The following is a 25509-nucleotide window of genomic DNA, read 5'->3' as shown; positions in this document are numbered from 1 at the left end:
TCAACCCCAAGCAGATACAATGACAACCGAACGTGGTGCGTACGCAACCAGAACGAAAAGACCCATGAAAAACCGGCAAATAATCGAGTGAGTGGTTTCGTGACGGGAATGCGAAATTCTGGCCTCATTAAGTGGCCCCCGAGCTCACTTGGGCGAACAATGTTGCCACAACCAGTCGGAGCAGTTGATGTGGCGTTGTTGGGTTAGGCTTTTTACAAAGATTTAGAAAAAGTTTCCGACTAAGAAATCGTTTTAAGAATTTTAAGTTTTGATAAGGCGGAAGCGAACCTTTTCGGGGTGATAGGCTTTCGAAGAGAGTTTTACATTATGATTGGATTTTCAACATGAACCAAGGAAAAAAAAACCTTTTTTCAATCTTAACCAAGAAGATTAACATTGAAAGAGTTATATTATTATTTATCCGTCAAAATTATTGGTTGAAGATATTCTTCTAAGGCTGGAATATTAATTGAAAATCGCTATTGGCTTCACACTGAAATCACAACCAACAAAAAAAAAACATAGAGAAAACACTTACCAGCGGGGAGTAGAAGGCGGAACTGTCCACACCGATGCTCGGATAGGGGTTCTGCTCCGTCGAAGGGTAAGGCGTCCCATACACACCGACACTTCCGGTGGGAATGCGCGAGTACCCGGACAGCGCTAACCGGGCGGAGTCGTACTGACACGAGCAAACCGTCTGTCCGGACACGGGATCGGTCATGATCGGGCGGCCATTCTCACAGCAGGATGTCGTGGGTCCACCACCACCGCCGCCTCCTCCGGCTCCGCCACCACCACCGCCACCACCTAGGGAGGCATTGTTTTGCGAGGTTTGCGAGACGGCCCCGGGACTGAGGGCACCGGACGGAGCCCCCGTGGCCGAACCACCGGGACTGAGCGAGGGCGCGTTCGTGGCGGAGATCGGTGACTGGGAGCTTGCGGTTGTCGTCTGTCCTCCGCTAACGAGCAGCTGCAGTCGTGGAACGAGAAAGAAACAAACAAACACATTCATCAAACACTCAAAACCGCACACGAGCCCAGTGAGCTTCCACCCTGCATGGTTGTGAAACCACGAACTTGGGTTTAATTAAATTATTATGGCCCTCGTTTTGACGTCCCACGTCTTCTGCGCACCATTGTTGCGTTGAAATCGCTCCAACCAATCGATCGATTGATCGATCGCGATGTAACCCCATGGTCCGACGATCGATCCATCATTTCGCACTCGCTCATCCGTAATAATCTTTCCACGGAGTGTTAATATGCCTTCAAATATTGTCTCTATTCTCAGCCACTTCGACACCCCGAAATTTGTGAGCGTCCAGAATGGCCGAAGACTAATAAGGTGGGAAACAAGAGGCAGTCGCTGTCAAACCGCTAACGGAGCCGGGCGATGGCAGCCCGATAGGCAACCGCAACAGGCAGAGCAGCGCGACGGGAACAGATCTTCGCCGTTCCGGTTTTTCGTTTTTCTTCCCATTCTCCGACGGGGAGCAAAATCTCAAAAAAATACAAACAAATTCGGACTACGTCCAAGACACTCTGGCTCCGGGTGAAGATACTCCGCTTGATTGGGGCAAAAACAAATGAACTGAAACTGAAAAAAACCAAACACACACACACTAGCCTGACAACCACAAAAACGCGCAACAGGCTTAAATAAATAATGAATCTAATGGCCGGCCTTTCTCGTTGCGTTGCGGTTAAGGTTTGATCTGAAACAAAAGAGGCAACCCATCGGAATCGCTCCCTCGGAAAGGGGAAGGAAGGCGGGAGTGGAAAATCAAACAAACGATCCCAAAAGGTGGCGGAAAAGAAGAAAGCAAACCACTTCTTTCTGGGTCTTCCCACTGCCAACGTTTTGACACTTGTGCACACGTTCCCGGGGACGACGCTTCCCTAGCTGCTGGGTGGTTTTAATAAGTTAATGTGGATTCGGACGCGCACGAAAAGGGCGTGGAATCGGCACTGGGAACTTTGTACATCCCGTCCCGTGACCCCCGAAACCCACACCGGCAGGCCTAATTCATTATTTATCGTGCTATCGTACACGGCAGGCTGGCGGTTCCGACCAAAGGGAAGTCCCAACCAAACCAACCAGCCAAAAAACAAAACAAAAAGCGGAAACCGGAATTGGACATAAAAAACAAACATATTGGCCATCCTGTGTGCGGGAATTAGATTAGCTTCGTTTGCTTATCCCCCCGGAACGAGCTAAAACTAAACTTCGAGGTGATAATAAACGATGCAACGGAATGATAGTGTCGCGCGAAGGTCAAGATAAACGGGAGAGAAAAGGCTGCTTCCAACCGTACAGTGTGTGGGCGAGCAGGAATGTTCGGTGTGGTTTTGGGGCAGAATATGGAAATAATATCGAAGCCGTCGAAGTGGCAACGCCGAACCCATCAAAACACCGTGCCACAACCAAGAACCTCAGGTCTTCTAAGCACCACCGAGGTCCGGGATGTGTCAACCAGGGGGTATGAAGGTGCAAAGCATAGCGACAGTTACTCTTCCTGCACAGAAACATCGGTCCGACGAAGAGACACGGTTGAAGAAAACGAAAAAAAACTCCGCCTTGTGTCCCAAATGGCGTTCAATCGGGTCTCGAGGGAGTCTGGCATTGGGAGGACAACCGGGGAATCTGAGGATACGAAAAAAAGAAGCAAAAAAACAAGAAGAAAAACAACCTGCCCTGTCTTCTTCTGTACTTGGTACGAGCACAATCTCTGGGCTTAACAATAATGACGGAGGCCACACAGTCATCCTCGAGACCCGGGCTTCAATGAAACGGGGAGGGGGGAGGAATAGAAGAAAAAATCGCCCCATTTGAAGCGCCCGTTTAACCCGTTCACCGGCTTTGCCCATCACCGAAAGTGGCCGAAGACGTTTCAATGAAAGAGGCCGGCGAAGGCGCAGCGTGAGGGTGCTGAGGTGAGGGTAGAAACTCACGTCGAAAATAATCAAACGACGCGTCGCACCGTCGCACGTCGCGCTCTACAATCGTATCAAATTACTCGATGATAGAATGGCATAGTCAATTTGATTTTAATATTTGTCATATAATATGTTAATTTACAGTTAAACGCGAGTTAAAGGTTTCCTCCCTCTTTCGTTTGGTTCGTTGCGGTGCGTTAGTTTGTGTGTCTGTGTCCTGTCCTCTTTGGGGGTACGATTTCAATGCTCGCAAGTGTCGGCGAGTATTTGTCGACTAGATTTTGGGGTGGTTATTTTATGCGCTTTTCACAACCATTTCCATCTCCATCGCTTCTCTTTTGCTGCGATTCTGCCCGTTGTTCTCGGCACGATGCGTCAAATGTGACGGCTGCCATCAGAGTGCCTGTGAAATGGTTGTGCGAACAGCAAATGCAAAAATTACGCCCACAGCAAATGCGACTGATTCACATGCTGAACGAGCTTTAGAACAAAGCGTCACGAAGCAACAACACAACACACACACACATACACACACACACACACACACACACACACAGGTAGAAAAGAAGTCTGCGATAAAAATCAATATCGCCATCCCGACAACGTAAAGGTTTCGGAAATGTCGATCAGAAAATTTAATCTTATTTAAAATGACCAGACAAAATGAAGCGACAGGCATAAATCTTGCCTCCCAAAACACCGAATAAGCAAGTGCGTGCAACGGTCGGCGCGACAAAAATGGCCACCGGAGGTCGGGTCCGGGCTGGGTTGCGGATTTGAGCCGAGTGAAGCAATCAATTTGTCTTCTTCGTACCGTACGTTCCTGGTGCCAAAACATTTGGACAACCTTGACGCAAAGAATGATTTCCGCTCGTTGTTCCTGTGCCGGTGCGTGTCTGGAACTCTTTTTCTCACCCCTTTCCAGGTAAGCCCAAGACCCTGCAATACACCATCTTCTTTGCCTTGGTAATAAGCTCTACAGCAGGCGCCTTGGTAAGATGAGATTGGATAATTGTGATACCGAGATGGATTAAATGGCGTAAGCGTTGGGGTGAAACGGCGTTCATCTCAGGACGTACTCCACACATCACTCCTCGTCAACGTTGTCGTCGTCATTGCCGTTTGGAGCTGGTTCTCGATGCACACAGTGTGCTCCAGCCGCCTGTCAGCCAAAAAAGACAGCAACACCGGAAGAAGTGTGAGACGATTTTGGCAACCCATTTTGCTCGGCCAGGCACACCGGGAGTTCTGTGCAATATTGCCTTCATGCACGAAGCAAGCGAAAAGGCTGAAAAATACTACACCGAAACACTGCAACCGTCAGGCTGGACCAACAACACTGGGAAGAAAAGGGTCGGATTAAGGTAGGATAAAGTTTTGCCTATACGGTTCTGCTTCCGTAAATCTCCGCCCATCGAAGGACCTGGGGCTGCCTCTGGGAAGGATTTTGTCTAGACAAATTTAGCAATCTTGACGACGGTGGGACGACGGCAAGCGACGGTCGACGATGCTTCGGCAACGATCGCTTCGGCGGATGGGCGGGAGGACGCATTAGGGGGCGCAAGTGCTCGGAAGCGAACCCATCATCCCTCGGCGTTGAACAGCCTCGGCTCTACGGGTTCAACTCGGGGTAATTAATCCCGCAACCGACACGCTGGGGAAACATTGAAATACACTTAGCCGGGGCCCACATTCCTCCGTGCCTAGGTCTGTTGCGCAACGGAGACCCTCGCAAAGACGGTACAGTGAGTGCCGACACTAAGACTAAATACGCATGACTTCTTGCTAGCAAAAGCAACGGAATTAAACATTCTAGAGTTGTATTTGCGTAGCGTTATCGGTTGGAGGTAATACATCTCGTGCCGAGAGCAGCAACTTGTTTCGTGCTTTGAAATGTTTGCAACAAACAATGAGCGTGCGTTTCGAATTAGGTACCCTTTTATTAAGATGTTGCCAAAATTGCCAGCACCAGAACATTCCAAACAAACCACATACTAACGACGCCCTGTGCACGTATATGGGATTGCTTGCACCAAAGAAGGGCACAATAATATTTCCCTTTTCACACGTTGCGAAACGAATTGATAAGCGATAGCATTTATCGCGCCTTTTCTTAAGGGGTCCCCATACTTTACAAACACTCTTACCCTTACTTCTTCGCCCTCAACCTGGGGTAATCAGCCGAGCTCAAACTGGTCGCGAAAACTCTGCGCCACTTTGCACTCCCGGCTTTAAGGGCACACAGCAACACAATTGGCTCACAATCGAGTTTGCCTCAATTAACGCATGCCATGGTTGTTAGGGTGACTAGGGGGTAGCTGAACGTGCGAATAAAAAAAAAGTACGCGTTTGCCCGATTTGCTGCCCGATAACTTTTCCTCCACGCGTGTGCGCGCATGTTTTCACGCGGATCGCCGATACGCGACTTCATTTTCGATCGCTGTAGTACCGATGGCCAGCGAGGCCTGTTAAGTTGTAAGTTGTGTTGCCATTAGTTCTACATAGTTGCCACCCGATAAGAACGCCAAACGGCTGCGGAAAGCCCGATTGCTTTGCTGCCAATAGCAATTCGCATCGCAGCACGGTAACGCATTAAAGTGGTGTTCATATTGCTCCGAATGTTGCACCCCTCCCAGCTCGAAACGGCTCATTGTCAATCGTACCCAACCACCACGGTACGGCACCGCGGTAGTAAAATTCTTCAACACGAGTGCCCAATAGGTTCGCGGGCCAGCGAAAATGCTAATCAATTCACCGGGACTCCCCACGCCCGAACAGAATGTAGCGAATTCACAGGGGCGCAACCGAAACAATTAGCTGAAAATAGATAATTAGAATTAAGCGCAAACGAAGATGCCTGGCAAACGAAAGAATCGCTGGGAACTGCTCTCGTGAACTGGTAAGGAGAGGGGACGAGTGGCACTGCTTATGCCAGCCCCGATCCGGGCGGTCGTTTTGTATCTGCCATGACACACTGGTGGAAGTCATTTATTCTACCATTTTCCTTCCAGCTCAAAAGATTGCTTTTCTATTTGTATTTCACACCCGCGCCTCCAACAACCCCGCCAAGAAATGTCCTTGTGGACGCGGTGTCTGCTTTTTTGTGCACAAGTTTTTTTTCTTCTTTTCTTGGCACGAGCCTGCGCCTTAAATTGCGCAGTTGATCGCAGTCGCTTTAATGATGTCTTAAACAGAATTAATTTTGTGATTTATCTTCATTCCCGTCCCGCCTTCCAACGCAATGTGCACAGGTTTTTGCGTAGATGTTTCTACCGAAGAAAATCATGTTTTTTGATGGTTGGTTGGAATTAACAATGGGCCCAGCAAAAACCAACAAACACCAAACGACACACCACGGCGCTGCGCGTTTTTATTCCATTCTAGCAGGGGAAATGGGAAGCATTTTGCTTTAATTTGTACGACCACAATCAAGATAGGCTTTAAGGATGTTCAATACTTTAAGCCGTACAGATACGCAGTGTACGGTGGCGAGAATGTACTGTTTGTTTGTTCATATAATTTACGTACCATATGGTTGAAAACTTAATCGCAACTATTCTCATTGCGCTGCTTTCTCCTTTCATTAGCTGTCCTGTGGCTGACCATCATACCGTGGCTATGTTTCACCTTCATAACCCTCATTGTTCCGCAAACGTCATAAACACGAGTTTAACGAGTCACAACCCTTATGTGTGTGTGTGTGTGTGTGTGCACGCGCTACCAACCACCGAACACCCTCGGCCAGGCCCGGTAAGTATCCAATTTTAGTTATGATTTATTGCCCACAACCGGAGCAGCCCACAAATCACTGGACGCTCGTGCTCGCACGGTCGGTTTTTACCGGGTAGTTGCCGGTCGGGCTCTGACTCACATACGCCATCGGGCCTATCGGGGGGGCGCAGCTGAAACTGGACGGTAACATTGAAGAACTATTTAGTGCCTTTTAATGGTACCGATCCCCCATCATCATTATCATTTAAAGCAATAACATGGAAAAAGATAGACACAGATAGACCATTCGGTCGGTCGGTGGGCCGTGTGAGCCCGATTTGCTTCGTAAAGTGGTTTATTGTTCTGTGGAGTGATGGTAGCAAATGGTACCATTACTATCGTGTGCCGCCTTTTCTTCTGGCCCCGAGTCGGACGCGGTGGAACTAAGCAGATGACAGTTTATTGACAACTCTTTTCAGCGTTCCATTATCTAGTCCAGTGGCGTTACTGTTTGCTTTGTTTTTGCTGTGCGACCCCCTAAGACAGAGCCATGTTGAGTCGTTGTACAAATCATCACATCAAATTATGCCATGAGAGCCACCAGTTAATGAAGCTAATTATTGCGAGCGGTTATGCTCAGGGAGCTGCTCGTTCAGAACGATGTATAAGCTCTATTTACCAGCGCATGAACCAACGCTTTTAAAAAAGCTTCTGCGTCATCTAATCAATTTCTGTTGGGATGAGTTTGAACATAATTTAACCCCCACATTCGGGTCAAAATCGATCGATTATCACTCCTGATTGTAATGCATTTTGTTTTACCGGAAAATCATCATATTTATAGGTGCACAACATTTGCATAAACACTTTTTTCTTCTCCCCGTGATTGTTTCAACTGAGCGGCCGCTTTAGGACAATGGAATCCTCTCGCCAGGGCCAGCAACAGGAATGGTGAACATACAAACTAAAAAGGACAACCACAAAAAAAAAATCATCCAAAACCAATCAAAGCGGATCAAAATGAACGTTTATTAAAGAATGCAAATAACACCAATCGAGTGGCCGCCCGTTCACGGGCTCAGGGACTAAATGAAGGTAGCATAAGCATAATAACAATGATGAAACACACCAGTAATAGCCGCGGATAGTATGGAAAGGGTCCGTCGCTCACCCAAAACCCGTTTGCGCGGCCACAGCGTTCAATGCGATGCGCCAACGCATCATGGATGCTGCTAGAAGGGAGTCGGGAGGGGCTCCTTAATAAGGGCTTCCGATTTTCAATTCGAGTAGCCTAAACGCATTCATCGCCGGGATGAAGTGGGCTCGGGAATGATAGTAATTTTTACGCAACTTCAAGCTCACCTTACCCGTGTGCATACGCATGACGATATAAAGTGTGAAATCATTGCAGCATAATACATAATGGGGGTTTCTTTGCTCGCCAAAAATAATAGCAATAATAATAATGATAAAATAAAATGTTTACGAATCGATAATGCACTATCATCAGCAGAGATGCTTTTCCATCCCGGGGATCTGGGACGGAGGGACAGGGGGGGAGGGGGCATTGTTTTATTTTATTTATGCTTCGTGCTGCTGCCACTACCGAACGCCATAATGTATGCACAAACGAACGTTTGGGGGCGCTACCGGCGGCGAATGTGTAATGCGTGCAAAATTTTAACCGGATCGATACGTTTTTCCTTTTAAAACCCCCACTGCTCTAGGCAACATGGAGACGGCGAGTCACTTAGTCCCCTCACATCCTCGCCCAAGGACCCTTTTCCCGTAAGCCTCCGCGCCTCTCAAACTTTAAGCAAAGGACGCTTTTCTCTGCCCTTGCCTTTATCGTGCTCGGTTGTTCCGAGATCGATATTTTTACCTTTTAAATCGTTCGTTGCGCACCCGAACCGAGGGAGCAATGAAATCCCCTAAAACATTCCCCGCCAAACACAGGATGCCATGGAAAGGACGACCACGATGGAAGGTAGGGACGCCCGTAGGGCCCAAGGAGCCGACCGTTGCCAACCGATGGAAGGTGGATGTGGTTCAGGAAACTCTTATCACTACAACGTATCTGCACCGTATGCGACGAGTGCGTTATATCTTCCGTTTACGCTCCACCAGCTCCCGTGTCCGGGACGTGTCCGGGCCGTTTTCAGATCGCAACGCACACTGCAACCTGTTCTGGCCACATCTTGCCACACTTGCCTGCTCGCTCGCATGCATTATTTTCGCTCCTTCTCTCACATCCCGCTGCCGCCGAGTCCTAAGGTACGAAGCGCCTGTGCTAAGGATCTAAAGGATCGATGTAGTGTTTTTGTTGCGTACTTCATCGCTTGCGGGCATCATCCTGAGAATGTGGCTACTGCATGATGCGTATCGCGGGCGCATACATCCCTTGCTGCAGAATTACGCCACCGAGGGCAGTGGAGATCGAAACCGCCTCATCGTCTGCATAGATGGATGGATGGATTGCAGGCGATACCGGACTGTAATATGGGTTTGTTTTTACCCAACCTGCCAACCGATGCACTCCACGATTTTGGTCCCGTTTGTGTGATCCGTCTCCGATGGGGCGAAAGCGTGACGAAATATTACCGCCGGGCTTGCTTGCAATCCCCTTGACTGGCACCGGAAAATAACGCACTTGTAATACAACAGACAACAGGCGGGAACAGTTGGGAAGAGTGGGAGATGACAGCATAAAAAAAACGTACGTCAACTCATATTTTGCAACGACAATGGGCTGAAATTATTATGAGCTATCGAGCTACCGTGGAGCACCGTCTCGTGAAGAGAGACGAGGACACAGCGATGCCTCGGCGACATCTCGACATCTCGCTGCAGTGCTCGCCGATCTTGGCCGAAGCCATCCATGCCTGCCTGCGACGAGCCAGTTCGCTCACCAGTTCGTTATGTCGACATTATAAATGTGAGATAAATTTGTTGAGATAAATCGTTTTATTGACAATTTATTGAAATATTTTGATAACATTCAACGATAATGATATCACTGCTTTTGATGTGATGAAAGTTTTACAAGCACCGGACCGGGGGTGCCGCTCCGCATACGGATCGTGGTCCTGTTCGGTTTGCCCCTCGGGGACGTTCTGTAGCTCTGTTTTCCCATGGTCCCCCGCCAACATTCCGCGACACGCGTTGAAAAGAGAAGAGCTTGGAACCGCGAAGGTGTAACTAGATTTTGCTTACCTCCACATTTTTATGAGGCGCAGCTATGCTATGAGACGCTGGCGCGCATCCAGCGCCGTTACGGTATCCTGTACGTTGCGTTATGACGATGGACAGGTTTGGTTTTTTTTTTCAGTGTGTGAACGTTTGCCGTTTTAGATGGCTTTTTTGCTCCAAGTGGCGGGCCTCTCCACTGCGTACACCCATCGACCACGGGCTGCGTGAGGACATGGGAATGATTTATTACTGTCCACTCATGGGTCTGTGTCCTCCCGCCCTTCCCGTCACTGGACGACACCAGTTTAGCAGGGAAAAGAGCAATACAGAGCATCGACGGGTCTTTATGGGGCTAGAGCTCGATCGCAGCGCAAGAATATCTTTGTCTTTTAATCTGTTCTGCTTTATCTGTCCCGTTGTTTTTGAGTTTTTTTGCCTTCATCTCTTGGGCAGTTTCTATCTTAAGATTCTACCCACGGACAAGCATAGTTGGCGGAACGACTCGCGGAGAGCTGGTTGGCTACGATCGATCTAACTTGCATTCTGGCAACCGCACCGTAACCGTGGACCGTTTCCCTAATGAATATCACTATTTGACAGACCTCTACGATAATGAAAGGCTAGTGCGATAAGTTTCATCTTCTTTCCGTTTCCCGAGGCACTAGACTTTGCTCCTTATCGTTCGATTTCGTCCAATCGCCCCAGGGACACTTAAAGTAGATCGAGATCACACTTCAGAACTCCTCACCTGCGTTGCGTCTTGGCCTCGTTTCTCAAGGTTACGTTGAATCGACCGCTCTGGACGGGCGCTCGTCAGACGTCTCCGTAGCGCAGCGCCATCGGCCATGTACGACGTCTCGTCGCAGACGCCGGGTGCTTAAACATTATGGTCGTCCAATATATTAGCATATTCTTTTCCAAAACGCGCTGCATTGCGCGATCTCCTTCCAAGATCCTCACACATCGCGCGGACGCCTCGAGCGCACTGCCCAAGTTTGGAGCGCGCTATTTTGCTCGACGCTCTTACGCGGTTATGTGCGTCGATCAGTTTCCATAATAACGATCATAAATTTCGGTGAATATCGTTATTAACAGGCGCATCATCGAATGCCGTCGGCAAATATACTCTCCCTCAAACAAAACACGTCTCAAGATCGAAGGCCCGATCGACATTCTGCACCAATAATGCCGCCGTTTATCGCTACGAGCAACTTTTAATCAATCTTTCTTTTTCTTCTCGCAATCATTCTGAAACCTCCGTCAAGTGATCTTCTAGGGATGGACGGAGCCAAACTCTTCAAAACGGAATCCACGATACGTCCCGGAAAGGGTTCGGAGGGTTTTGGGAAAACGGATCTTTAAGCGACCTTCCAAAAATTCGGCGTACTCGAAGCACACGGCAGTGTGTTCGCACCTTTCGACTGGCCGACCGAATTGCTGGCTGGCCCTTAGCCAAAGACCTTGGAACTTCGAGCGCCGGTGTGCCCCAGAGGGACGTAGCGCACACACTACACTCCGGATGGATTGAATTCGGGACGGCGGGCTACAATAAATTACATTAATTGAGATATAAATATTATTATCTGGACAAATGGACAATCAATCATGTGCGTGCGGTTTGAACGTCATGCGTTTTGACGCCATACACACACACACACACACTAGCACCACCTGCTCACCGGGTGTGCTGGTATAACCTGTGTGTTGTATGCAGGGGTGCGAGGCACGATTTAGGACCACAACCTTTGCCTTTGAGTGGCCCTTTTCCCTTTAAGTAGTATTTGAGGCTTGTGACGAAGGTTAACGATAGGATAGATAAAGTGTTCGAAGGAAAATGCTTTCCTCGAGAGAGTACATTACGATATAACTTAATCGGTAGTCTTTGGGATCCGGTATATAATCTATTTACTTTGTAGAAAATGACGTTGTTCAACAACCGTTGGCATTATGACCTCACACAAAATATGTTTGATGTACAGCTACATTCAATAATCATCTTTCAATGAAGTAAACATCCCAAGCGTACCATCATCTCCCATTTAGGTAAAAGTACATTTTCTCTCCCCTATCCTTCAGGAGATTCTGACACCTTTGGCATTTTTTCGCAGAACTTAGCTCGAACTCGTAAAAAATGAATTTATCTTGCAGCAAACCAAACCGAAACAAATAAAAGCCCACCCACCAGTACGGAGAGGATTATATGACCTACTGGCAGGTACGGTTCAGTGCAACAAGGGTATCGTATGCTAGTTCTCGCGTATCAAAAATGCCACATGAAATAGCGCAACATATGGTACTGGCTTTGGTTTTTATCCCTTTGTAGAAATCAATTTCATTCCCAGCACTACTTTCCGGCACCACCAGATGAGGCTCTGGATAAAACTAAGCCTTTAGATCGGAGGAAATCGATTGACCAGTATCATGCAAGGATAAAACGAGCGAACGAGGGGTGGTACTGGCACACAATTTATAAAAATGTAAAACACTGTGTTTCGCACTCGAGACTTGAGTTGCTTCATACTCCCCCTTACAAAATGCTTTAAACATTATTTTTCATACACAACTGGAAAATAACATTGTTACATTTTTTTACTTTCCTGTTTTTCTTCCGTATCCCTGCCAACCACGTGTGATGCACATTGAGACATTTGAATAAAATACCAATTATGTTAATAGGCAAAAGGGATTTTGCGCTACAGGGCCACTGCGTCCTTAAGCTCGAAAGAAAAATAGCACTATTCGGTACCGAACCCCTTTTGCGTCCCGTTGATTCTGTGATTGAAGCACATGATTTTAGCAGCAAAATGCTCCGCTTTGAAGCAACGCAATATTCTGTACTGTAAACTGTGCTGCTAAGTATAACAACTTCCAAATGCGCACAAAACAAACGCCAGCGCGTCGCATTTCACCTGTTGCAGCTACACCGTCTGGGAAGGCGCCTTTCGTGCCTGTAGCAAAGGTGATAGGTTCTCGCGCACACGGAACACGATATAAAAGTGCTTATTGAATTGTGAAATCAAAAAAATGGACTTGCACCGTTGCGTTCCTTCCGCGGGCGAAAGGTGATGAAACTTGTTCATCAGCCAACTGACAGACTCCACTGCGCAACAGGAGAAGGGCAGAGCCCTTCAGGCTCGTCTCGAGCTAACGTTCTCGTATCGGGGAAACCACAACACACTCCCAGAAAAAGAAAAAATCATAACGGACCCGAAAAGCACACGAACGTTAAGGTTCTCCGTAGAAGTGCATTTTTATCGCGGCATACGATCCTACGATCGATGGGGAAGGAAAGCGACAGGAAACGTTGCAGAACCATGGACACTGCAGCAGGCGAGTTTGTCGAATCTTTATAAATTATTGACATCATCTTCAACATTTTTATAGCATTATGAATTATTAATTCAATGAGACCAAAATCCTCAGACCCCGGAGTTCAGTTCCTCTCCCAGCCAGACACGGTTCCTTATCAATTTTTCGTACCAGCGCGATCAATTTTAACTTTGGCAGAATTGTGTGCCTTTTTTAGGTGTTTTCATACGTACGGTTCAATGCTGTGCAATTCCATTTGCTTTTATGGGTATTTTTGCACGCTTTGCAACTCGCTTTGTGTTGGTTTTGTGCGTTATGCTGATTAATACAACACTTTTAACAGTATTTAAAAACTGTTTTTAATAAATTCACTAAACTCAAATCCTTTAAATTTTGCGATCAAAACATTCTCTTCAATCAGTCGATGCGATAAGAAGGAAATAAATTTCCCTCAACCGGTTGTATCAACCGGCTACCAATCTGGAATAGTCCCTTGCGAGTATCGGATGTCTCGAGGGTGTCCCGGGCATGTTTGCCCGCGAGTTCCCCAGAAAATCCCCACTCGATAAGATGCAATCCGCACCTCACCAGGAGTACTGAAGTACGCCGATCAATTGTCGAGTTTCTCGAGTTTTCTTCCACCGATAATTTATGTACTCACGTTCCGCTGCAATGTGCGGCCGCTGCAAAGTTCCCGAGAAAACACTGCCACTCTGATTTTTGTCTCTCCCGGTTGTACGCGATCCAATTGCACCCCGGTGTACGATTTCGCGTTTTTCCAAGTAAGTGGCTCCGTTTTGTGCTGTTTTATCATTTCGACTCAAATATTACTCGTTCGCAATACTGTCGCGACAGCCCAAGCCTCAAAACGATTGCTTTCTTGAATGTGTTTTTATTCTCCTTCTTGTTCTTCCCCTCTTTGCTCCTTCATCGAATCGTGAATCGCATCGTTTTGCTGCTACCATACGCTGATAATATTGATGATGAGTTTGAGAAAAATATGAATTTCTGATAGCCCAGCGACGCGCGATAGCTGATGTTTGGTGGTACCGGCTCCCAAAAGTACGGTCCCAAACTTGGCATGCTTTTTGTCCACATCCCTTCGCCCCTCCCTACCTTCCCCTTCGAATCAAACATTTCAAACCACTTTGCAGCCACACTGTGTCCCGAGTTCGAGTGTGCGTCTATCGAGAAGCATTGCGACAAAGTGTAAACAGCAACATAATAAATCATTTCCAAATGCTCAACGGCTTCCCCAAAAATCGAAGGCACAGAGGGACGAAGATCGAAAGGAATGCTCGATGTGTAACGTAACTTTTTGTTGCTGTTTTTGTTATTCCGCAACTCCATATTACCCTTGCGCTGCTCACTTAGCGACGTTCCTGGTTGACATTTTGCTCCCGTTCGGTAAGGTGCAGGCCGGAAAGCTTCAATCTTCCCGTGCCTCGCGCAACCGCCACGACGAAAGGAAGCGAAGGTAAAACTGGAGTGAAATATCCACTCTGTTTTTTTTGTCTTTCCACACACACACACACACACACACACACACACACACACACACACACACACTCTCCACTAGCAAAAAGATCACCGATCGCCGATTGCGCCGCGATTGTTTGCGGGGCGGAAAATTGTACAGAACCGCATCGGACGGCGTGTCGTAGATAGGTGTCCTTTTTTGGGGATACTCTCAGACCACATCATAACCGATTAAGGTATAGGTTCTCCAGGGATGGGGTGCCCTCTACCTGGACGGTCTGTCGCGAGAAGCGGTCAGAATCTCAATCCGAGTCGAGGAGACCCAGGTCCCAGGCATTCTGCACACACGGACAGACATTCTTTAGGTTTTTTCCAAACATCCACACAGCCCCGTCGCTCGGTGGATATCGATCAGTACCGGCGCACGAGGGGAATTGCCCGTGGGAATTGCTGCGCAATCCAACCCTCAATTGAGGCGCTCCGGAATTGTTCTCCCATGCCAGCTGGACACCAATGCGGAGAGCCAGGACCTAGGGCAGGAAGGTGTGATGTGTTTGCTCGTCGATCGTCGCCCGTATCTGTCACTTCTCGCACGTCCTTAGTGGTGCAGCGTTTTGGTCGCGCTACCGCGATTAAGTGCATATTTGCGTCCGGTAAGCTCCTTTTACGCACAGCGAGGGTGGCTTTCTGACCGGTCGGTGGTCGGCTGCAAGTTGCAATTTAACTTAAATTGCATCACAAACACCCGTAAAAAGGTGCAAATCTTGGGTGTATTGTCCCAACGGTGGTTCACTGCGATGAGGCGTGCCTTCCAATGGACAGGGAAAAAAAAGAAATACAGCGACGAAAGGAACGCAAACAAAATGTTGACATATTTATTTGTTCAATCCAGAGCGATGTTCCAAATGTTTCCCGATGACATCATGCTCCGGGGGGCTCGATGCAAAACGTCGGTAGGATCGTGGCTTGTTGAATGAGCCACGACTATTGATTGAACGATGTGCAGTCGGTGGCAGCATATGGTGTCTGGTTTTGGTCTGTTTCGTTGGAATGTCTTTGGAATCGAACTGGAGAGGGGGGGTTTTTTAAGGGGGTAATGCAACAAGAAAGCAAAAGAAAACAAAAAAGCCCCGAACCGAAACGAACGCAAAAATCAATGCAGACAACCAAAAACGGAACAGTCTCGGTAAAGACAATGCGTCTATGATTCTATGGTTTCGCGTTCAAGTGCATCAAAGCTCAAGCAACCATGTGGCGAAAGGGATTCACGCTCTACGCAAAGATATGTATCATCCTTTCTCATAGCATCCAGCAACGCTTCGCAGGAGTTGGTCTTGACAGTACCGCACTGGGTCGGACCACGAAGAACGAGCCCAATCGGAAATAAGGACAAGAGGGTGAGGAAACGGGCCCATCTTTATGACAAAACTATCCAAATGCACCCTAAGGGTTTTGTTCTTCCTTTCGTTTTTGGGCACGTTTTGGGGGCCTCCTGCCGTGCCGCATTGATTTAAGCCCGATGGTGATGTGTTTGAAGGACGAAATGCTATACGCCATCAATTACCAATATGGAATGTGGGACACAATTTATGTGATCTTGTCTAATTTAGCCTCTTTTTCAATGCTGAAACCCAAAACCAATATAACATTACATTCAGAGAATTGGCAAACACTTTGCCTCATAAACATGATTCTTGAAACGTGTTTTAAGTCATCCTCAAATCATTGCCATTTGGGCCACTTTCTCCACCAGCAAACCAAATCTTGTACTACTTACGCGACTAATTAATCAATGTTCAACACACTACTTGTAGCAAACACAACAAACCTGCAATCTTGTCATTAATGAAATTATTTATTATAATTTGATTAGCCCCGACCGCAACTACGGTGCCAGTCTCCCGTAGGGTTTCGATCGCACACACACACACACAAACGCAACCCGCCATCGATCGAGCGTCGATTGTGATCTCACCTGTCGTGGTTCGGAGAGCGCGCATCCCTTGCCACGCTGTGCCTTGACGTAACCGTGAGCGTTAGTCGGTTTTTGCTGTGTGCAGCACTCGCTACCCTCGCTGCGTACCGCACATCCAATCAACGGCTCTGGTATAAATATTTATCAATTTGAACATTGATAAATTAATTGTAAATTAATTAAATTGATTTGTACGTGATTTTGGCAAGTTTTTGCACCGTCCCCTGCCCAGTTCCATGTGCGAGACCTACGTTTCTTCGCACTGCTTTGTCGATGCATTCTGCACCGAGTTGGAGTGCCGGCTGGTGGCTGTTGATCGATCGATCGGTTGCGTGTGTGAGTGTGTGTGTGTGCAATTGTGATTCTCTTCATGTATTTCCTTGCCGAGAGGAAAGCAACTAAAAAGAAGGCAAAAGTACAACAACCGAGGCTTAAAGCGGTTCACGCATTGCGCATTGATGCGAACGCGGAAGAACACTGCCAGCGAACTGGCTTGCTGGTCAATGGAATTGGTCGAGTTTTGTGACAGTTGTTTGCCCGAATTCCTGTCAGAGTTGTGCTTCGGCAACCCCCTTGGCCCCAGTTACGGGATGGTATTTGTGGGGAGGAAAATTCAATTAGAACATTTTTCTGAAGTGCGTCCAATGCACACGGTGCGTGCGTGGAGTTCTCTCAATTTTCTCGATCCTTCCGAAACATCCCCTGGCCCGACCGGCGTGCGTCGTACACCGCGAAATCAAGTGCGCCCGGGTTAGCATCTTCATTCAGGACCCGTCGCGCCTGGCCTATCGAAGTAACAAGCGGAAGCAGTAAAAGAAATGACACGAGTAAAAAAACACACCTACCCAAAAAGCACTAGCGAGAAAGAGAAAGCAAATGAGACACGCACCGAAATACGGAAGGCCAAGTAAAAAAACGAACAACCAGAGCGACGGAACTGTCGCATGGTTCATTTCGTCTTAAATTATAATTAATTAATGAGATTCCTTTTCACTCTACTCGCTCGCACACGCATTGGTCTGCATCGGAATGCTGAGGGACTCGGTTGGGGATTGGTTCCATTGGGGGGGGGGTGTCGAAGGGCCAGTGCGTCCCTGAATGTTGTGGAGCAAATGGAGTGAAGAAGATGTCACTTGCCGAATCCCTTCGTTACCGTGCGCGAGTGTGCGTCTCCCGCGGGAGATTGTAAAACCCCGGGGGCGGAAGCGAAGGCAACGATGCTCGAACGATGCTTTTGTTAACTGCATTTCTTACGCTCTCTGCTCCACGTCACATGGCTTGCTAGGGGGTTTTGTCAATCTTTTGTATATCGTGTGCATTTTCCGCAGCCGTCTTTGCTACAGTTTCATATACGCACGGACTAGGATGGCTCTCGAGCGTAGCCGTTCGCAACCCGACCGGCAAGCTGTTGACGTTTGGCGTGCAAGGATGACGTTTGGCTGGTACGGCTGAACGGGCCTGTACCGTTTGTTGTGTCGTTTCGTGTGATTTTCCTCTTGTTTTATCTTTGCTTTTTTGTGTGTGGTGTGTCTTGCTGCCTGCTTTGCCGGTCAACCCGAAAATTGAGTGCCGACGATGTTGTGTGACGCGAATAATTTCACAGTTCCATAGTGCGGATCTGCCCGCGTTCTCAAAACGGTAGCAACCGAACGGGATGGAAGTTTTGTTTCCAGTTTGCTGCCGTAGGTGCTAGCCGTTGTTTTTAAGCAGTTCAGCTGTTTTTTTTTTAGATATCCCAGAGCAGGCGTTTGTGAATTACTGTCTTTTGATAAACGGCTCGGAGCCGGAAAGGAGATGTAAGGGCGAAAGGAAATTCATTTATCGCGGCGAGAACATCATCTCGCTTCCAATGGGTGACAAAAAAAGGAGGCCAACATCCTCGCACGACCCGACGACCAACTAAGGTGGTCACACAATCCACGAAGAAATTGGCTGCAAAAATGCTCCCGTTAATGAACGCGGTCCGGCGCTGTGGGAATAAATGGGGATCCAAGTCTCGCTTGCGATGAACACAAAAAATATCACCCAGAAACCTCATCTTCATCTCTTTATTGTTTGCTTTAGCTCCGAGGGAGGAGGTAATGAAGCAAGTAGGGAACACGTTTTGGTGGGTGCGTGCTTGGGTTTAATGTAGAAAGCAATGATTACCAATCGGGAGGACGATTCAGTGCGATAACGAAATGGAGGTGATCATTTGTCAAAGAAGAAAGAGTCTGTGTGGAGCGCCTTCTTCACGGTGAAAATTGGCTCGTAATGGATTGTTTTCGTTACCTTGGAAAATGTAGGTTAGTAAAAATGCTCATCTTCTCTGCCAATATTATGAAAAAGTCTTCATTGCATCGTATTTAGAAACCAAAAGTGGTCACTTGTGTGTTTGTTCAACAATACGCTTGTACCAATAAGTATTTCACGCGCCTGTAATGAGATGTAAATGAGCGGACCTAAAGCAACAAACCCGATCGATGGCCGCTGCTTTGCTTACACACTGCGTGTACTATTGATTGTCAACAAAGTTCGTGATGGTTAATGTTTCCAGTCAAAAACAACACACTACAACACTCGTCCATACTTTCTCTGCATCGCTATGCAGGGAAAAACGTGCCTTCTACAGGGTTTAACTTTTCCAACACTCAAAAATAACACAAATAAATATAAACCCAAACATAACCAAACAAACAATCTCTGCTTGTTTGACTCTTTCAAACCCATACTTAAATCGCTTTCATTCAAAAAGTCAAATCAGCAGGTCAGCGCAGCCTTCACTGCGGTAGGGACAACCCTCGCAAGTTTGTGTAGCCGCAACCACCTTTTCCTAAAGCCCGTTGGTTTGTTCCATTGCTTACCTGACTTGCCGGCGGATATGTGTAGCCAAATTGAGCGTATGCAGCCATTATTCCTGAGTACGTATCGTTTGCCGGTGATTCTTTCCTATGCACACACGCACACTCTGCTGGCACTCAATGGCAAAAATATTGGTATTTCTGTTATAACAAGCGTGCACTGTTGTTGCTTCGTATTCGTTCGTGGTTTCTTCTCGTACCGCTCTTCTTTCCAACAGGAATGGTCTAAATCTATGCAACTCAATTTAACATATAACTCACTTTAGCACACTACACTTGCCACATGCACTACCGAATAACACAAAAATCCAGCATTTTGGTTAGGATTCCATCTAACGACCTAGGCCCTGGACATTCCAAGGTTCCTATCGTACGATTGCCGACGTCCGCAACGTCGTCACCGTTGGTGTCGTCATATCCTTTGGCGCCAATTGCACGGCGGGATACATGATCCTGTCCGGCTGGTACACTTTCACCACCGGCAAACGGGAGGCAACCAGTGCAGGGCTCACGGGAACCAGAAATTCACTGATGAACTGGCTGACGCAAAGCAAGATATCCCAACGGCAGGAGGGTAAGTTATGATATCGTTCTTACACTATCCTTGAGACCATTATTGTTTATTAGAAGGAATGCCAAGGCAAGCCTAGCGTGTCATTGAATAGTCTTCTTCGAAAGGGATATGGGTGTGCTCTGTTGTACCATTTATCTAATGGATTTCACGGGTTTCATCGTTTGATTTGCTCGTTAAGCATGTCACAGTTATGCACTATTAAACATTCGCGGACGGTTTAGCAAGAATTCAATAAAATTGGAACAGATCTTCACGTAACCAGAAGCGAACGCATTAGAATTATGATGAAACTGAATAAAACACAGCACAAATCACAAACTAGCGTATACTGGTAGCTACTCTTACTAGGACGTAGTAGGTCCTGCTGGTGGTAACAATAACTGTTAATGTGCACCACACGCTACAACAGTACTCTCCCAAAACTCTCAATTACGCTTGCTGGCATTGTGTTATGCTGCGTCGTGTAGTGTTGATGTGCGTTTCGCGACCGGTACAGGACGTTGTTGTCTGCTTTTTTCATCCACACACCGGTTGAAACGCGGGAAAAAAGCGGGACTCTTTGGTGACTCTTCCGCTCGGTGCCTACTGTGATGCTCCAGTAGAGAACGATCCACGCGTACCGATTGCGTTGCTTAGCAGCAGAGCAAACGGATGCGGCACGGTTTGCACAACCATGCCCACTCACGGAGAAGTTCGCTGGTAGCTAGACTGCTGAGTTGAGGTACAACGAGCTTTCGCTTCACAGCTTCTGGCTCTTTCTCGGTTGGCGTTCCTAATTTTCACTTGCTCTCACATGCTCACTACATCACATTTGTAGTTCCTTTTTGCTTTTGCCCAAAAACCGTTTCGAGCTCGGGACACACTTTTTCCTTCGCTTTACATACACACACACACACACACACACACACACACACACACACATATACACACACGGGTGAAATCAAAACAAATCTTTGGCCATCTGAACCGGCAGCCAAATCGATGTCGTTAACCGTAAGTTGTGGGGTTTTTGCGTAGGTGGGATGGAGGCACTTTTCACTCGTCTCGCACGGTGTGGCTCGGTAACGAAAGACAGAAAGGGTGCACACACACGCGCACTCACACGCACATACACATACACAATTACCCACGAGTCACCCAATTTTCCCGAAAACGCACATAAACAACAAACCCACCAACCGGCCGAAAGCGCCGTCACACGAGTCCGCAGGCAAGCGTTTCGAAAAATTACGTCTCGAACCGTACACGCGCGCAGCGTCGATGCGCACTTGGTCACGTTTTGCCAGAAACTGAATTTCTCCCAAAAAGCAGTCCCGTTCAACTGGCAACGCTGGTAAAACCGGAAATCATGTACGAAACGGGGCGTTCTCGCTTTCGTCCAATCGGCGCACTATACATAGGCACGATAATCACGCCCCGTGCGATGGAAAGGGCCTGTAGGCCACGCCCATCATCGCTCGCCGTTCGTTACAGTGCAGCCAGCTGGGGGAGCATAATGGCTTTTCTTCGGCACAAGAGCACCGGCACACGCAACAGAGAACGAAAACGCACTCTCACGCAACCAGGCCGCTGCTCTCGGACTCTCCCACTCTCTCGCTCTGGTTCAGGTGGGAAAAAAGAAAAGCGGTTCGTTCGGCTGTTTCGCGAAGCACATTTCTTATTGTTCGCGTAGTTCATCTCGCGGTTGCGCGCCGATTCGCTGCTGCTCGACTGCTGTGTGCGTCCAGCGCGTGAAAGGGGGAAACAAAAAACAAAACGAAGCATTTCATTCATGCGCTCGCCCTGCGCCAGTTGGGGGGTGGGGTAGCTCTAATCCGCCTTTTTTACTTTGGGAGGGAAAAGAAAATGAAACTCCAGCAACAGCATCCCACCTTAGGATGCTCTCCCAACAGCGCACCTTGGCGGTGGAGTTAGCAAAGGATCCGGGCCTCTCGCAGCCTCTCACAGGATAGTGCACATTCTCGCACAGAATATCCTTTCAAACGGCGTGGAGAATGCTGTGTCCTTGCGCAACGTGCGCTCTGTTTGCAAAGAAAAGCGACAGGATACACAGTTGATAAGATACGTTCAGTTCCCGCCGGATCATACACACGAGCGGAACGTGCTCGACAACCGGGCGTACCGAGCTGGAAGCGCGTGCCTCCCGAATGGCCGAAAGAGCCGAAAACCAAAACATTCCCTTGCGAGCAGCCAAATCACATAAATCACACCGAAACGACCGACTGTCCGATAGAGAAGCGTGAAGCGTAGCTTAGATTTGATTGAGCTGCTAGAAGAGAGGCGGCAGGGCGTGAGTAGTTCGTCGTTGGGCACAGCTTTGCTAGGGGAAATTGAATACCGCTATGACATAACACGGGGCTGTAGACAACCCTTTTTTACCCCCTTATTTGCCCAACCCATCCTGGTCTGTTTCGATTTCCGCTCCGGGCGGCGGACGAAATGGCATTATTCGTCACACAACGATAGAACAACTTTCTCTTCCGATGTTGGTCCTTCGAGTGGTCTGGATGGAAAAGGGCAAAGGAGTGTCCTTTGGAAGTTGCAAACGTACCCTGTCGTCCTTTATACTGTTGCTAAGCCCGTTGAGAACGGGGCAAGAGTTTTAAATTGAACATGTGTAGATTTATCGTGCTTGTGTGTCCCTTTTCATCTACAGCTGTAAATATATGAATCGTTTGCGTAACAAAACCTCCCAAGAGCATTTTGATTTTTGTTCGTATTACTTTGCATCATGGAACAGGAAGGCGTAACAAATTTTAAAATTTCATAAAGAAAATTTACACGTATTTTGCAATATTTAGAAACATGTCCTTTTAATACAACATATAATACTGAAAAAATCGTAATATTTACAAAGTTTACTTTTTCGCCGTTTTTTAGATATATCTATCATCTTGCGAAGTATGCCAATGCAATACCAATATACTTCTATTTCATTCATACAGTAAGCACATTCCCGTCAAAACTGTCAGGCAACCAATCAGGCAATATGTCTCAAACGCTATACCTAACTCAATAACTGCTGAACAAATGCAAAACATTCTGCTTGACATGTTTCGTGTATGTAAAAAAAGACATCACGCAAAAGAAAACAGTAGAAAAAGTTGTTGCTAACATTTTGCTCTACTTCAAATCGGACAATATTGGAATTGTCATTCGCATGTCACTGCCGTCCATGTTCATTTACATGTTGAACCAAGCACTCGTGGCAGAAACAGGTTGTCGGCAAAGGAAGAGCATAGAGCCGAGGTGATCGGAAGATAACAACGGGCGTAAGGTAATGCTTTGTTCTATTGATGTTTGCTATTACTGCAATACATTTGCAGCGATCGATGGCGGATGAGAAAATTAATACAAAACGTAAAACAATTCTCCTTAGAGAGTTGTAAACTTCAGTACTGATTTTGAGCAATCACTATAAGGTAAATGTAAAACTAGTGAAGGGCCTTATGAAGATTGTACAGGTATTCCTCTATCTTCTTTTTTCTCTTTTTGGCTCAACAACAGTTGTCGGTCAAGGCGTGCCTGTACCACTTTTGGGGTTAGCTTTAAATAACTTTTGGATTACCCCCCCCCCCCCCCTTTTCAGGATAGTCAGTCTTACGTATGACGGCACGGTCTATTAGGGCTTTGAACCCTTGACGGGCATGCTGCTAAGTCGTACGAGTTGACGACTGTACCGTTAGACGCTATTAATACGGACCGAAGGCAATCGCGTGTCTTGAATATTCGCATGTATCCAAATTCGAGGTTTTCAGTGAAATTATACCAAATTTTACTAACATTTTGCTTGAAGTCGTAGGTTTTAGCCACTGTATTAGTTATTTGATCTGATTCCAACTGAAGATTTTAATTATGTACCTTTCAAAATGGTTTTTGAAATTCAACCAAAGGGGAATGTTTTTTTGCATTTGACAATTGATGAGTGAAATCAGTATAATTTGCTCTAAGAACTGTCAAATTTAGAATATCGCGTACAACGAAATCGATATATCCGTAAGCGATATACTCGATATAGGGAGTATGAGGTATATCAGGGAATGCCTGAATTAAAATTAACTTAAACAATGAATATTCTTGGATATTCACATGCTATATGTGAAAGAGGTTACCTGAAGCACTTAATGATTGCTTTTTGAACCATCAATTGTTAGGTCTTAAAAGCCAATGGGGTAAATATACAAAAAACTGAGAAAGTTTAACGATTTCATCAATTGCTGCCTTAGCTATGTTTTTTGTTGCTGTAGCTTTACATTACGTATGCATAAATCGTTAGCTTAAAAAACACACTCAAAATTATAGAAGGAAAGTCAAGGAGGAAAATGAATGCTAAATGCATTTCGTAGAACATATCCTTTTTAACATTTTTTTATTAATAGTGATTATATCATAATATTGAATTCAATTTAGAGGCCATATTTGATCCCAAAAGGACTAGTTTGTTGTACAACCACATAAGATCCAGAGCTAAATCAAACAGTAAGTCAAATGTTCCATGCTATCGTTTTTGCACATTGAAACCTGTAATAAGAGTTTGTTGAACTTAGACCAACCATTTGATAATAGTTTCACCCAAAACATACTGTAAAGTTTATCCAATAAATTCAAATAAATAGATTTTGGGTTCTTTCTATTTTGTTGAAAACCGTGCAATGAGACAAGCTGAAATGATAACAAACGTTACTAAAGAATAGAAAAAATAAAAATATATTACAATTAATACAATTAAAGATTAATAGTATTAAAACAATACAATTATTATTTCCACTTAAAAGTGCCTTAAAAGTGTTCTATGATTTTTTTTACACAATAATCACATTTCCCACAGCCATTTCTTGCAATATTCATTAATATTTAACCCAAAGCACCATTAACGCAACAGCTCCCAGTATTTATCAAACACTTAACCGCATCACTTTGTTGAACACAATCGTTCAGCTTCGAACGCACCTTCGTGTCGCATTCACTGCAGAGGGTAATTGTTTCATCAAAACCAAAGCAGACGCGGTCTTGAAACGCGGTCACCGAAAACCCTTCGCGAATCAATCGGTCCCATTTTCTGGTAAGTGGCTACGAACGGCAAACAGCAACCACGTTCGACCGTTCGCAACAAATGGAGTGAGTGCGAAATAAAATAATCCCATCAAATGGCGATTAACATCATCTTTACATCGTCTAACTTAATCCGATGAGTAAACAAATTTTTATCCCACTGCGGCGCGTACCGTTTTGGTGTAGTTTCCCTTTTTCCGATTTGTCCCCGATTTTTTCTTCCACTTTTTTCTGTTGCAGTCGATGCTCCACCGAACGATCTGGGATTGGTATGTTCAAGGAAGAAAGGACATTCAGCAGCGCTGAAAAAAAGGTCAACCAAACTCTTCACAACGACAATGGCGGTGACGATGAGGATGATTGCAATCCCTTGAGGTACAACCCCGGGACAGGAAAGTAAATACGCGGCGCTGACGGTTCGTCCTTCCAGCGTCCTGATA

At 46.6% G+C, this 25509-nt stretch overlaps 1 protein-coding gene across 3 annotated transcripts in view; it reads right to left on the bottom strand.

Annotated features, from left to right (window-relative positions):
• Positions 1-25509, bottom strand: part of LOC121591936 (homeobox protein araucan-like) — a 98479-nt gene that overhangs the window by 46776 nt on the left and 26194 nt on the right. Inside the window, exons 1-3 of one of the 3 annotated variants that reach the window (XM_041913050.1) lie at positions 21176-21297; positions 19447-19731; positions 539-973 (exon numbers count right to left, since the gene is read on the bottom strand). In XM_041913050.1, the coding sequence (XP_041768984.1) occupies positions 539-973; positions 19447-19494 (483 nt within the window). In that variant the 5' untranslated portion in view covers positions 19495-19731; positions 21176-21297. Of the gene's footprint in view, positions 1-538; positions 974-19446; positions 21298-25509 lie in introns of those variants that run through there. The other 2 variants (XM_041913049.1, XM_041913047.1) reach the window with 2 other exon arrangements.

Source organism: Anopheles merus, chromosome 2L (assembly GCF_017562075.2).
Source record: "Anopheles merus strain MAF chromosome 2L, AmerM5.1, whole genome shotgun sequence".
NCBI classification, from domain to species: domain Eukaryota; kingdom Metazoa; phylum Arthropoda; class Insecta; order Diptera; family Culicidae; genus Anopheles; species Anopheles merus.
Note: the sequence above shows the minus strand (reverse complement) of the source record. Positions and strands in the feature narration are given on the sequence as shown.